The 15,267-nt window shown below is 37.3% G+C and overlaps 1 protein-coding gene across 1 annotated transcript; it reads right to left on the bottom strand.

Moving 5' to 3' along the window:
* Positions 1–3,217: 3,217 nt before the first annotated feature.
* Positions 3,218–7,971, bottom strand: LOC110115924 (cellulose synthase-like protein D4). Its single transcript, XM_020849337.2, has 5 exons — positions 7,445–7,971; positions 6,516–7,295; positions 5,673–6,293; positions 4,600–5,378; positions 3,218–4,429 (listed from the first exon to the last, which is right to left on the bottom strand). The coding sequence occupies exons 1-5, from the start codon at positions 7,805–7,807 to the stop codon at positions 3,454–3,456; spliced, it is 3,519 nt and encodes a 1,172-aa protein (XP_020704996.1). The 5' UTR covers positions 7,808–7,971; the 3' UTR covers positions 3,218–3,453.
* Positions 7,972–15,267: the final 7,296 nt, after the last annotated feature.

Raw genomic sequence — 15,267 nt, 5'->3', positions numbered from 1 at the left:
CACTTATCTTGTTTATTTAGTTTCCAATGGAACCTCAGGTTGAGTTAGGACTAGTTTTGATAAAAGTTAAATGGTGGATTTTTATTTGAAGGTAAGCATTGATTTGATCTAGTTGTTAACTACATTACATTGGATATTTTCTTTGATTAGTGCATTTTTTATGAACTCTAGAGAATAAGAATACCTAATACATGCGTCAATAACTTACCTACCAGTTTTTAAATACCAAGGATAAAATTCGGAAGTAGTTTATACGTAGGAATGAAATTGACATAGGAGAGAGAAATAAGAAAATATTGAAAGGGCTATGTAGTTTATAAAAAATAGAGTAATTATCGAAGAATGGGAAGGGGTATTATGGATAGAAGACCGGGGAGATATATAGAAGAGGGAGGGAATATAAATAGAGGAAAGTACCAAAAAATGGGAAAGGTTGGATGGTTAGAATGCCGATATGTGGTGATGAAAGTGATGTGTTTTTCCAACTCAAGGTTAGTGTTAGGCATCCTCAATATTCTCATAGTGATATGATGTGAACGTATTTTAGATCATATGGAAGGGATGAGGCTATTTATAAATCTAGTGCTAAATCATAAGGCTTCCTTCTGGTGCAAGTTCCTCGAGGTAATTAGTGATATAGAATCTTGTCTACAATTCAAGGCAGCCTTGACAAGCTTCTCCTATAGTGAAATGATACATACTCATGCCTTAAAAATCTTCTCTATTTCAATCCAAGTAGAATGGAGGCAACCACTTGTTGTGATGTATTTTATGCAACTCTAAAAGGATTAGAAACCACTTGTTTATTGATAAATTTAGTAGATGGTTGTTAGTATTATTTAGAAGTCATATATTTGTATCACAAGTTTATATGCAAGTCATATAATTCGTTCGTGATAACCTTCCATAGTGTTGAAGACTAAGGGGTTGCAGAGTGTGCTTGATGTGTAAAGTTGTATATGGAGTCACACGAATACTATACAGTCATACGAGAGTTCGAGAGAAGATGTGTTAGAGAGAGTGATCAAATAAGACATAAATGTGCGAGGCATGAGGCATTGAGTTTGATATAAGAATTGGGTGTAGATAGTTTCTAAAGTTGACAATTGCAATCAATCATTCAAATTAGAGATTTAAGTTTTGTTATAATAAGCCTTTCTACTTTAGATTCTCTAATTATATTATCAAAAGTTTTTTTTTAAGGTTAGCCTTTGCACAAAAGTATTTTTCAAAAGATGGCCGATTGAAATTTTGAGTTTTCTCCTAAGTTGGGACAGAATTCTTAATAATATTCCTTTTATTTATAAAAGCAGCTTAAGGTGTATGAATGATAGTACGCAAAGCTTTTTATAGTCAATTTGTAATGATTTTATAAAAAGTGCTACATAAGGATATAGGTTAAAGTGCTTTTGCCTTTATTTTGATGATTCTATGTTTGACCATATTGGATATGCTACTTGTGTTGAAAAAAATGATGAACAACTCTCCAAAATTTGCGGTTGAACCAAGTCCAAAATTTTAAGAAAGAAAGTTGAGTTAGATTCATCAAGACTATGTGATTTGTGCCCACAAATACTTTGTAAAGATCCCATACTTCATTGTCTATGGTGAAATTGATGAGGGAAGAAGAAGCCATAGAAATAGGAGCCAAGGAGCTAAGAGGAATGTCCAAAGCATAACTTGAAACACCCACCACCTAAAGGTTGGGAAATGACTCAAACCTAAGCATTTTAGAGCAAAAAAAAAAAATGAAAATAAATTTTATGACTCAAACATAATCATTTTAGAGCAAAACATTGAAAATAAATTTTTTTGCAAGAAATTTCAGGTAAAGGAGCTCCTATCACTCAATTTCTTTTCTTACCGACCAAGAGATTTCAAAAAAGCAATATGGTGAAGAAGAGCTGGAACCAATTTGATAATCATCACAATGAGGATGAAAATATTAAGCATATTTCATTGTAAATACTAAATAGGAGGATTGGTAGAAGATGTCGACATTGGAAGAAAAGTTGTTGAAGGAGATTAAGCTTTCCTTTGATGAGCGACTACCATACTCATATAGTAATTAATGCAAATTATTTTGCAAGAAATTTCAAGGAAAAAATCAAATAGTTTACTATTTTTAAGGAATTGCTAACTTAAATGAATATAAAAAATTGTAAAGTAAAGATTCCTCAAATAGTGTATTTGAATTAAATTATATATATGTAGACTCCTTTTTTTTATATAAATACAAGATTCTGGTGTTCGGTGGATTTATAGGATTTGGCCAAAGAATTGCGCCGAAGAGATAAAAAATGGAGATTATATTCATGTAAAGGAGCTCCTATCACTCAATTTCTTTTCTTACCAATTGAGAGATTTGAAAAAAGCAATACAGTGAAGAAGAGCTGGAACTAATTTGATAATCATCACAATGAGGGTGAAAATATTAAGCATATTTCATCGTAATTAGTACGATTGGTAGAAGATGTCGACGACAGAAGAAAACTTGAAGGAGATGAAGCTTCCCTTTGATGAGCGACTATCAAACTCTTATAGTGGTTAATGCGAACTATGAATTATATGTTAGAGATTCTCAATTATTCATGTTGTGATTAGCAAATGCAAGTCAACATAATTATTTTAGAATCATTACAATGTTGATTTTTTGTTAATTGCTATGCACTCTATTTTTTAAAATTGTACTTTTTTATAGAAGGAAAATTTTCAATCAGTTAATTAGGATAATTTGATTTATGATAATAAAAAATTACAATCAAAATCAATAATTAATATTAACATTAATCAATCAAGATTCTTGATATCATAATATTAACTAAAAATTAAATTATCCTTGATAATTAATCAAAAACATTAACTAAAAATATTATTAATTATGATTTAATGATCACATATAAATTAATCTATTTAATCTATATATTAATATATTAATTAATAATAAATTATAAGATTATTTAAACTAAATATGATTAAAGATAACAAAATTATCTATTTTAATTTTATTCTAAGTAATTATTATTAAAATATATTTTAACTAATAGATTTAAAGCCTAAATTAAGTAGCCAAATAATCTATCAAGATAAATTGCGAAGCAATCTGGTCATTAAAATAAAATTCAGTAAATGTGGTTAGGACAAATTCAACTAAAGGGGCCCTCAGTGTTTAAGCTGATATATACATATAGCACCAAAAAAATAGTACACACAAAAAGAAAAACCATAAATTTTAATCCATTATTCTCTGATTGTGTGTACAAATCTATAAGCTAAAACCTGAATCTGCAATCTAATAGTTCCTCCGATTAAAAAAAAAATGCACTCTAATCCCCTAATCTTAAAATGAATTAAAAATTTAAACAAAAATAATAACAAATCAAACTCTTCCTTACCATCTTTCAGATCAAACAAGAAGAGAAATATCAAAGAATAAAACCAAAATTCCACTGATCATGGGAACTGGAATCCACCGCCATTGCCGCCGCCGCCTGCCACTGTGCCGGAGGACTTGGGTGGGCTTATGGAAATCCAAAGCAAAGATAATGTGATAGCAATAAGACCCGACCACACAAACACAATAGTAGGCGTCTTCCCCCTTCTCCCCATTAGCCCCTTCGCAAATGGGTACAGATGCGCCAAAACCCAGAAACTAAAAAACGCCCCGCCCATAAGCTTACTCCATTGAGGAATTTCGCTGTAAATAGTTCTCGCGAAAGCAAAGGCGATGGAGATGAGATTTACCATCATAATTGTAATTGGCGGGATCATCAGCGAGGTCCACTTGACGATGTAAAGATCAGCGTATATATCTTCATTGTCCTCCGCTGCCGACTTGGAGGTAAGCTTGAAGGAAATCTCAATCCCAGCCACGACTTTAAGAATCCCCTGCACAACAGCATAGAGGTGCGCGGAAGTTCCAGATATGAGCCAGAACTGCTCATTACGCCACCACTCCTCAAGCCCTACGCCGGACCATCGGACTTCCAGGATGGCAAGGCCGATGAGGGTGAGGGTGATAGTAAGAAGGTAGATGAGGAATGCGACGTTAAGGGTTTGGACGATAAATTGGCCGGAGAACAGGGATAGGGCGGGGAGAAAGCAGTAGACGAGGAGAAAGGCAGAGGTGAAAGGGTAGATGCCGACGTTTAGGTATGCGATGCGCTGGAGGAACTTGAGGCGGCGGGTAGCGATTAGGGCGTTGTTGCGTGAGAAAAAGATCTCGACGGAGCCGGTGGCCCATCGCAGTACTTGGTGGAGGCGGTCGGTGAGGTTGATGGGAGCAGATCCGCGAAATGCGTCGCGTTTGGTGACGCAGTAGACGGAGTGCCAGCCGCGGTTGTGCATACGATAACCGGTGACCACGTCTTCTGTCACCGAGCCGTAGATCCAGCCCACGCGGTCTCCCCACTCGGTCTTGTCTTCATACCTGCCAAACAAAGGCAAATAGTTAAGGGATGATCTTCGGCTCAGATAATTGGATTGTAATAAAATTGCAGAATATTCTGATGCCAATGCAATTTTTTATAAATATCAGCATAACAAAACAACTACTAAATTAATTCATTGAGACAATTCATCGATACTAATCGTACTTACCAGCAAGATATGACGGAGATTGCTTCTGCGACCGTAGCAGAATCGAGTGGCACACGGGGAACAACAAGGGCGCCGGGAGGCCTTCCATACTTGATAGCCGGATGATCGGCAAGAGGTCGTCCCTGAAACTCCGAAACAGGAATAGATTCCGCGAGCACGGCAGAATTTCCAAATCTCTTAGAAAGAAGATTGGGATCGAGCTCATCATCAAAATCCGTTGCGGTGAGTGGCCTCTTCTGCATCTCGACATCATCCAGATCCAAAGGGGACTGAATCTCCCGCCGAGAGTAATCAGTAATCGAAGGTGGATCAAAGCCATAAAGTGCGAAGCGGCGAAAGAGGCATCCTGTCCCAACATAAACGGGACCTTGGATGCCATCCAAGGCTCGCATGTTGCCGTCGAAGAAGACGGTGTTGTGATTGGCGTAGCGGTCGGAGGGATCGATGTTCTCGAAGCGTTGGGGGAATTGAATGTAGCAAATATCTTCGCCGCCACGATCCATCATGAAGCACATGCCTTCACGAACAGCAAGGGAGTTGTAGATGTAATGATCGCAGTCAAGGTTGAGGATGAAGGGGGCGTTGGACATGACGGCGGAGGCGCGGACGAGAGCATTCATGGCGCCGGCTTTCTTGTTGTGATCGTAGCCTGGTCGTTTCTCGCGTGAGACGTACACGAGCATGGGGAGGCGGATGTCGGTATCGCTGTGGTCGAGCATCTGGTTTCCTTCTTCGGCGAGGCCAAAAAGGGGATCGTTTGATGGAGGCTTGAGCATCACCTGCGTGTTCAGATACGAATTATATCAGAATTTCTCTAAAAATTTAGGAATGTTGTAGAATCAAAATTTTGTTGTTTGAAGAACAGATTCAATCAATGGATTAGAAATGGAAGAAGAAATTTATCGATTGATAAATCTAGCCATAGCATTGTTGGTAGGGATTCATTTTTAAAAATGCATAAATCTTGATATAAAAAAGGAAAATAACTCCAATTCTTTGTTAGTCATAATCAACCTTAGCATTATTTTTTGGAAAGTGATTAATGGAAGAAATAATTAATAATTAAAGTGTACCTGAAGAATGCCGGCGTGATCAGTTCTAGTATGATCGGGAGCGGCTGTAGTCCAAGTCCCAGGCCAATGCGTTCCATCAGCCATCCATGTGGCCTTCGGAAGCTTCATGGGCTCCACCGAGTCACCCCTGGCCTCCCTTAGATGCTTCATCATCTTCATCTCCTCCCTTGCATTAAACGCATCCGATCGTCGGCGAATAGAATCCGGCAACCCGTTAATCCGTACCTTAAACTCATCATACTCTCTCTTCACCTTCCTCCTATCCTTAACGAAATCCGTCCGCCACTTGTTCTTCGTGGGGTCCCCCTTAATGTTGAAGTAGCTATCCGGATTTCTCGGCTCGATGTCGTGTTTGCGGCAGAATGGTACCCATATGTTCGCGAAGCTCGCCGCCTCCGCCATAGCCTCGAAGGTGAGGAGAGCGCCTCCGTCGTCGGAGATGTAGCATGCGATCTTTTCGATCGGGTAGTCCACGGCGAGGATGGAGAGGATGGTGTTGGCGGTGACGAGCGGTGGCTCTTTGTCGGGATCGGCGGTTGAGACAAAAAAGTCGGTGGCAGGGAGGTCGGAGCGACCGGTGGGATTAGCCGGCGATGGCGTCTCGAACTTTTCTTTTAGTACCTGGAAGTGTGAACAGAGGTCGACCGAATAATTCGAGTTAGATTAGAAGCCATAGATTGACAAAATTTGATTTTAATCATTGCTCATGCGCTGATTTTACAAAAGCTTTGGAATGTTTTAACTTTTTAAGCACATTCACCCATTTTTATATCTTCATTTTAGAATATTCCGATTTTTTTTTCTTTTTATATTATTTAGGAGAAGATCCCTTAAAAGTATTACCTTTAGATCCGTGATGCGATTAATCGGATGCAATTTGGGAACCTGATCCAAAATCCATGAGAAAGCAAACCAAACCTCGCATACCACCGACATGCCCCACAGCCAAAGTGCCTCCTCATTTGGATGCTGTATCCTCCACCCCAAGAAGAAAAACAAAGCCACGAATCTCACCAGCATCAACAACCTATACGGCTGAATAATCCCCGTCGGCATCGGAACAACCCTCGTCAACGGCTTCCATGGCTTCTCCGACATCTCCGGCATCCCATCGCCCATTTCCTTTTCATCATCATCATCCTCCCCATCCTCATCATACCCTCCGCCGCCATTGCCACCGCCTTTTGGCCAGAATGCATTTCCGTACCCGTATGTCCCCTGCGTCTCAAAAAGCCATCTGTTATGGTCAAAGTCAGAGGCCCCTGCTTGGCCGCGTGCTAGCAATGATTTGGTTGGCTCTAAGAGGCTGTGGTGGCCGGGCTTTGACGTTGGAGATGGTAATGCCGGTGCGGCAGGGGCCGTGGAAGAAGCGGGGAAGTCGACAGGGGCTTCTTCGTCATTGTCACCGGTGGCGGAGTAGGGTTCTTTGCAGCCAGGGCAATTCCCGGTGTCCTTTCGAGCGTCGAGGTAGCAATCGCGGCAAATTTTGAAGTGGCAATCGCATGGGTCAATATCGTTGCCGCGTTCGTCCGTAATGAGCTTGCCGTCGCATGTGGGCATGGCGCATGGGGAGGATCCTTTGGAGCCAGCCATTTGAGGGTGGGTAACCACAGAGTCGATCACCTTGATATCAAAAATGTTTAAATTTTACATGTTAACAATAATCAAATTAAGAGAAAAATAATAATAATAAAGAGTGCCAAAATTATTGCAATTAATATAAAACTTTATCAGACTGAATTCATCGAAGTACAAATTCATCTCCTTTATACCTTGTCCATGAGGTGGGCCCTTGTCTCGCTATTAAATCCACCGGTGAAAAGCGAGTTAGACACGTATTGCTCCTCTGCTTTCACGGCGACGGACTGCGCCTCCACGGGCTCATCCATGGGCTGGTTATCGGGAGTTGGCGGAATGTGAACACTGTAGTTCATGTAATCGCCGGAGAGGTCGCCGGAAAGTTCGATATCGTCACGAGAGAGGCTAATGTAGCGGCCGCTGGATGTACGGCGTGCGAATTTGACCGTCTGGCCGGAGGCGGCGCCGACATCTTTTCGTCCACTTTGGGATCCAGATCCTAGGCCGCTGGGATTGCGGATGGCCTTCTTTGTTGGGTTGGAAGCCGATGTCGCCATTTCTTTGTGATTATTGAGTGGAGGCCGGTTTTGTCTTAATTTGTGCTTACAAGAGATGAACAGAGGAATCTGATGGGTTGGAGAGCTTTTGTTGTGTGAGGAGGAGGAGAGGGTTTTGTCTTAATTTGTTGTTACAAGAGATGAACAGAGGAATCTAATGGGTTGGAGAGCTTTTGTTCTGTGAGAAGGGGGAGAGGGAAATGGATTTTATATATGTGAATGGGATTAATTGATAGGTCCGATATGGAGAAGAATTTGTGGAAGAGAGGGAGAGAGCCGTTGGAGCCGTTGGAGCTTATGAGATTTAAAAGCTGTCAATGGTTTGGGTGCAAGAGAACCGTCCATTCAGGTTATTACTATACATATATTGTCAATAGCGTATAACTAACTAAATTTATCACCTTCTTTTAAGTGTTACAGTCAAATTATAATTATCTATTTATTCATATATTTACAACATTTAAGTATTTAAGTTTTATCAGATGATATTTTCATTGTTATTCTCTTGAAGAATTTTTTTGGAAATTTTTTTTTTTTACTGTTTTGAAATAATAATTTTATTTGATTATTTTCTTTTTCAATATTTTAAAAAACTTTTTTATAAAAAAACTTATTTGTTATAATTAAAACCATTAGTAGAGCAAATGTCACTCACACCGGCCTCAATAATAAGCCGATGATCTGGGCTTGACTTTGCCAACGGTATATATATGGGCCTCAAATTATAAATCTATATTATTATTATAAAACGGGTTTTAGTTTCTTTCTACATTAAATAATGATCATCTATTTTAATTAATTTTAATTATTTAGATTAAATCTCAACTTTTCATTTTAATAATTATAATTAATTAAGAATTATAAATTTATTTATAAAATTAATGTATTAACAGAGGCGGATTTAATATGGGGCCCTTCAGGCACGGGCCTCACTGGCCAGTTAATTAATGTCTAATTAAGACTAATTACTATTTAAAAAAAAAACAGCTTGTGGTAATCCTTCGTTACGCCCACCTCTGCTTCTCCTTAAACGGAAGAGAGGTCAAACCTCATATTTTAAATATTATGCTATTTTTAAATTTTTATCAAAAAATAATCATTCTGTTTTCTCGGTTGTGTACTTATTCCCAAAAAAAATTGAATGGCTACAACTGTAGCCATTTGATTTTTTTCTAATCTTCAATTTTTAAATTACATGTTAAATTTTTTATCTATAAAAAATTATTACACATGTTTAATAATATTAAAAGAAATTAAGGAGTTGTTGGGGACGGGTTGGAATGGATGTGCAATAACATTAGAAGACATATTTTTTGTTTAATACAATATAGTGAATCATTAGTTCAAAAAAGTTTTAGATAGTTTTCATATGCGATCTAATATTGATATCTAAGATAAAAAGTTAAACTTAAGATTTTTTTAAAGGTTTACTAATATTAAAAGAAATTAAATAATTATTCTTTATTTAATTTGTAACTAAATGTGCTTGTTAACATAACTTTTTCATTATTTTTAAATTTAGATTAAATAATTTCTATTTTTTGTTAATATTTGTATATTGTTTTGTCAAAATATCACAATATATTTGCTTCAATAAATTAGAGTTGTATAAATTCCTAATAAGATTTAAAAGTTTTAAGACAAGTAAATTAAGATTAGTAGCAGAGTTAGGATATTTTTCAATACAAGTTAAGACTTTATGTTATTTTTTTTTTCACTTTTTATGTTTTTCTATATAAGCTATGTTGAATTCATCTATATTTTAATATTTTATTTATTTCTCTTGATTGCAGGATGGTAAGTTCACTTTTTACCCTTTTTAGATGAAAAATTATTACGTGTGGACGCCAAACACGTCCGGATGTCAATCAAGAGCCGCCACATCACCTAGGGGTGTCAATATTGGACCCAACCCGAAAACCCGACCCGAATCCATCCCAAAAATTTCAGGTTTGGGTTGACCCAAACCCGAAGCGAGTCGGGTTCGAGTCCAGAAAACCGACCTGTTTGCAAAACTGGTTCGGGTTCAGGTTGACCTGAAAATCAAGGAATGACCCGAAATGACCTGGAAAAAGTTACCTTCGCAGTGAAGCAGCGAGCGAGCGACCGTCGTCGAAGGAGCAAAGTCGAACTGTAACAAAGGAGCCGAAGAAGCTACTCATGCAATCTCCACACCTCATGCGAAAGTCGGAATGAAGTCGAACAACAATGAGAAAGATACCTTCACAACGAGCGAGCTCCCGTTGTCAAAGCGTTGAAGGAGCGAAGTTGAACTCAACGAAGGAGCTGAAGAAGTGACTCATGCAATCTCCACACCTCATGTCATCCTATGAAAATCGAAATGAAGTCGAACAACGACGACAAAATGGAGAAAGTTACCATCGTCAAAGGAGTGAAGTCGAACTGCAACGAATGAGCCAAAGAAGCGACTCATGCAATCTCCACACCTCCTTCCGTATTGCGGAAGTTGGAACGAAGCCGAACAACAATGACAAAACGGAGAAAGTTACCTTCACAGCTAGCGAGCTCTCATCGTCGAAGGAGCGAAGTCGAACTGCAACGAAGGAGCCGAAGAAGCGACTCACGTAATCACCACAACTTCTGCAGTCCTGCGGAAGTCGGAATGTAGCCGAACAGCGACGATGAAACAGAGAAAGTTACCTTCACAACGAGCAAGCTCCCGTCGTCGAAGGAGCAAAGTCGAACTTTAACGAAGGAGCTGAAGAAGCGACTCGTGCAATCTCCACAAAATATGCGGGTCGGGTTCGGTCCGAGAAACCGGCCCATTTGCAAAAATGGGTCGGGTTCGAGTCGGGTCAAATAGTTCTGGGTTGAACCTGAACCCGACCTGTGACCCGATTTTGACAGCCCTAACATCACCCAATGCACAATGTATTGTCTTGCGGAAGTTGGAACGAAGCCGAACAACAACAACAAAACGGAGAAAGTTACCTTCACCGCTAGTGAGCTCTCATCGTCGAAGGAGCGAAGTCGAACTGCAATCTTTTTATCCTTTCTTTCTCTTTGATGCCACTATTTTTTTTTTTTAAATTCACATATTGATAGCAAGCCTTTCTATATGACATTTTCTTTATTAATATATTTATATTTTTTATGTTACATTATGAAGATAGTTAATTGTATATGACCAATTTCACTTATCCATTTCAAATTTTATTTCAGCACTTCTTTGACTTGATGACTCGATGATTTCTCTTGGTGGAGAAAAATTTTCAAACACCAACATACAAAAATTCTCTTCCAAATCCCATCAAAATTATCATGTTAATTTAATAAATATTATTTATAATTAATAATCAAATATATATATATAATTGGGGATTTATAATATAATTTATAATCATGATTAGTCTTAAAATTTGCACCACCTCTCCATAGCCGCCTAAGATCTTGCTAAATCCACCTGCTTCAAACAACATTCTAATATAAAAATTAAAATTTTTGTGCTAAAAAGATAATTTTTGTTTGGGACGATTTTTTTGTTGCTTCTTAAAACATTTTTTAGCACAAAATTTAAAAATTTTGTACTAGAAAATTGCTTTAAAAATATTAAGAAAGTTGTCCAAAATGAAGCCTTAATCAATGGATTAAATCTAACAATGTTAATTAATATGTATTAGGTATTAGGTTGCTATAAAATAATAAGTGGATTATTAGGTTTTATAGGAATCTATAATTACATGGGATCAGATAAAGGCAGTAAGAAAATATAAGAAGACCAGCTTTAGCTCACTCTTAATGCAATTTATAAGAGTCGTGGGCATCTTCTAAGTGCCCAAATCTCTTTTCCTTGCATATGGGGGAACTTTAAACAAGTTATCATTGCAGAGTTCTCAATTTATTTGCACCTTTTTTTTTGTATTTTTCATGCCTAATTTTAGATTTTATTTGAAACATTTTTTAATATTGTTTAATAAAGCAGTTTTTAAATACCAAAATTTTTAATTAAAAAAAAAATTGTACTAAAAAGATGCTTTAAAATGTAATAAAAAAACTATCCCAAATAAAACCTTAGAGTTTGAAGAATTAAATGTAGGAAATTATTTTAATTATTTTTGTTGCATCTTGGAATATACACGGCAATAGAGAAATATAAAGTTTAATGTCTTAGTTTTGTACGAAGATCCAGCACACAATCAAATAAAAGAGAGCGTGTAATGTTCATAAGAGACATTAGAGTTTTTACTTAGAAACCCCTAAAAAAAGGTGGAAAACCATGATGTCTTGTTCAGTTTTAATGAATTAACTATTGTTTGAAATCGATTACATATTAGGTCCTTCCTTGTGGGAAAGCATTGACTTGATGTAACAAATATGCATCATATAGAATGAATTACATTGTGGGAATTATAAGAATCAATATTGACATGTTTGTTTGGTCGGTGAGACCATGCTCGGTAGGCGATGGAGGTCGGAAAGATCTTAGTTGAGTGATAGTGGTCAAAAGGACCGTCGTTCGTGGGCAATGGAGGTCGGAAAAATCGTAGTCGGGTGACGGTGGTCAAAAGGACTGTAGTCGGCAGGCTACGGAGATCAGAACTACCGTAGTCGATAGGCATCAAAGGTCGGAAAGATCGTAGTATGACGACAAAGGTCAGGAGGACCGTTGCTTGACGATAGAGGTAGGAAGGACCTTTATCTGGTGATAGAGGTCGGAATGATCGTAGTTGGCGGGCGACCGTCATTAGAAAGACCATTGTTTGGTGACAGAGATCGGAATGATCGTAATCAGAGAGTGATATTAGTCGAAAAGATTGTTGTCTGGCGACAGAGGTCGAAAGGACCGTAGTCTGGTGAACGAGGTTGGAAGGACCATAAGGCGATAGTGATCATAAAGATCATTATCTTGCGACAGAGGTCGAAAGGACCGTAATCGGTGGGCGACAATGGTCAGAAAGACCGTTATCTGGCTATGGAGGTCAGAAGGACTGTAGTCGGGTGGTCAGATTTGGCTCGTCAACCTATTCGATTCAACTATAAGCTTGTCATGTTTGAAAACTGTTTGACCATACAATTTATAGTTTGAACCTTTAAAATGTGGTTCGGGTATTCAATTTGGACCCATTTGGGCTCGGAGTGGGTGGAATTTGGTTTTGTTGAGTTTGTGTTTTCGAGACATTCAATTTGACTAGAAGTTTGCTGAAATCGGAGTTCAAATAGTCTCAGATTTAATTTCAGAAGTTTCCAACGTGTTTGGCCTTGAGATTCATGCTTAATCAAGATAATTTTTTTATGATATATCAATGCCCCTTTATTTTTGGACGTCGAAGCATGTAGAAGCTGAAAATATATGTTGTAGCTCTTCAAATTCTTTTAAAGCAAAATTAAAACTTTCAAATATTATGAGGCACGACCGCTTCCTTGATGTCAACACGGATCTCCTCTCGAGGCCGTGAACCAAATAAAATATCCTTAATTGTAAATTGATGATGTCTTGAAGTTGGCGTGTTGATTGGAGAAAAAAATGTTGAAAATTTGTACTAAAAATACTACATTCAATAAAGAAATTAATCGTATAGAACAATAAAATTAAATCAACCATTTTGAAAGAGCTGTAAGAGGATGGTAGTCCATTAAGGATATAGAGAATGATATCCTCAGTGTCAATGTTGTAAGTTCAATAAGGATGTTAATCCTAGGTGAACTTATCCATAGGCACAATAATGCGGAAGAATTACTATCTCTTAATGCATAATCTAATAAAGTTTTCAAGAGTTACAATAATGGTTATGATAATTTAATAAACACAACATACTACTAACCATAGATTTTTACCAAGTAATTATTACATAAATAAATCTATCATGAAATCTTAGCAAATAAAAAAAATGCATAAAATAAAAAATCAGAACAAACACATCAAAGATTCATAGTGATTCAGTAAAATCATGACCTACGTCCACTCCCTGAAGTCCTCCTCTCAAAGTATTGCAATTTCACTATAATATCTCTTATTTAACCCCCACAACTAGGCAAATAAGCTCTTATAAAATCTCTTCTACCAAATCGGAACGGCATAAGAGTACCATAATCATTTTCACCCAACTAGTGAAGCAGAGAACCTGGAATCATTTTCACCCTCATGATGAGATAGAGAATCTGAAATTATTTTCACCCTCCTAGTGAGATAGAGAACTTTGGAATCACTTTCACCTTCCCCGATGCGATGTAGTAGCCGGGTCCTTTGTCACTAGAAATATCTTCCCCAAAACTTCTCTCATGACAAACCTTGACGCATGGAGGAATTAAGGTGCTAGTTCTCTGGAGAAATCGTGTGAACCCCTCTCACACTCCCTTAGAACCCATAAGAATCTACTCCCTCTTTCAAGCTCCACCATTTCTCTCCCCAGTTCTAGGCTCTCTCTTCAAGCTTTCAAAAGGATCAACTCAATGAATGACAAAAAGAATTTTATGAAGTCTTATTAGAAAGCTTAAATAGAAAACTTCAGGAAATACTAGAAATTCAATTATGTCGTCTCTAATCATCCAGTACAATCCCATATTGTACATTTCAATTAGTTTAATATATTCTTGTTAGTAATGTACAAAGAGTAGTGAGATGTACGATTAGTTCAGGTATTTGAGCTGATCAACCAATATGCTATATGCATCATTCATTACGATTATAACAATCAAATTAGATTATCATCATGTACGATTGGCGAGGATAAATTATCATCCCCTATAGAAATTGGGTCATATAGTACGATATTAATAGACACATTAATCCAAATTTGATATCTAATTAAATGTTTAATTTAGACAAGATTTGATTTATCATATAGCATCATACAGTACGATACATATTGTATAGTATGATTAGTATATAATTTGTATTTCAAAATATTGCCTAAATAATGATTGGCATCTAAATCCATGATTTCAACTGATCGCCAAGAACAATATTTCAAATAGTATTAATTATTATAAATAGCTGATTTAATAATTTTTTTGAGTAATTGTTCATACAATATGATACATGTCGTACAATACTGCTAGTTCATAAAATTTCTCTTCTGATTTTTGTCACTACTACACTCCCTTGAGTGTGTGTGTGTGTGTATGATTATCTGGCTAGTATGCACTGGTGCAGCAGCTAAGAAGGAGATCACCACAAAGAGTAGAACTCAATAGAACAGTAAAACCAGAGACTTTGTATAATATTCAAGAGCTACTTTTCCTCTACAGTTTACGGGATAATAAGCAAAGAAGATGCTAATTCTAGAAAAGCAAACTAAAGCAGAGATGATACTAGGACTAGTAAAAAGTAGTAACAGAAATAGCTAATGCAGGAAACAAGGGTAGTGGCGCCTGTAGCTAATGCAGTAACAGAAAGTGGCCAAGATGATGTCCCGCCGGCACAAGATAAGGGAGTGTAGCCTGCATCATACACCCTTACAGGACATGACTCAAAAAAATGAAAAATGCATAAATAAATT

The sequence above is a fragment of the Dendrobium catenatum genome, unplaced genomic scaffold (assembly GCF_001605985.2).
Source record: "Dendrobium catenatum unplaced genomic scaffold, ASM160598v2 fragScaff_scaffold_879, whole genome shotgun sequence".
Lineage (NCBI taxonomy): Eukaryota > Viridiplantae > Streptophyta > Magnoliopsida > Asparagales > Orchidaceae > Dendrobium > Dendrobium catenatum.
This window is presented reverse-complemented; position numbering and strand designations above follow the sequence as displayed.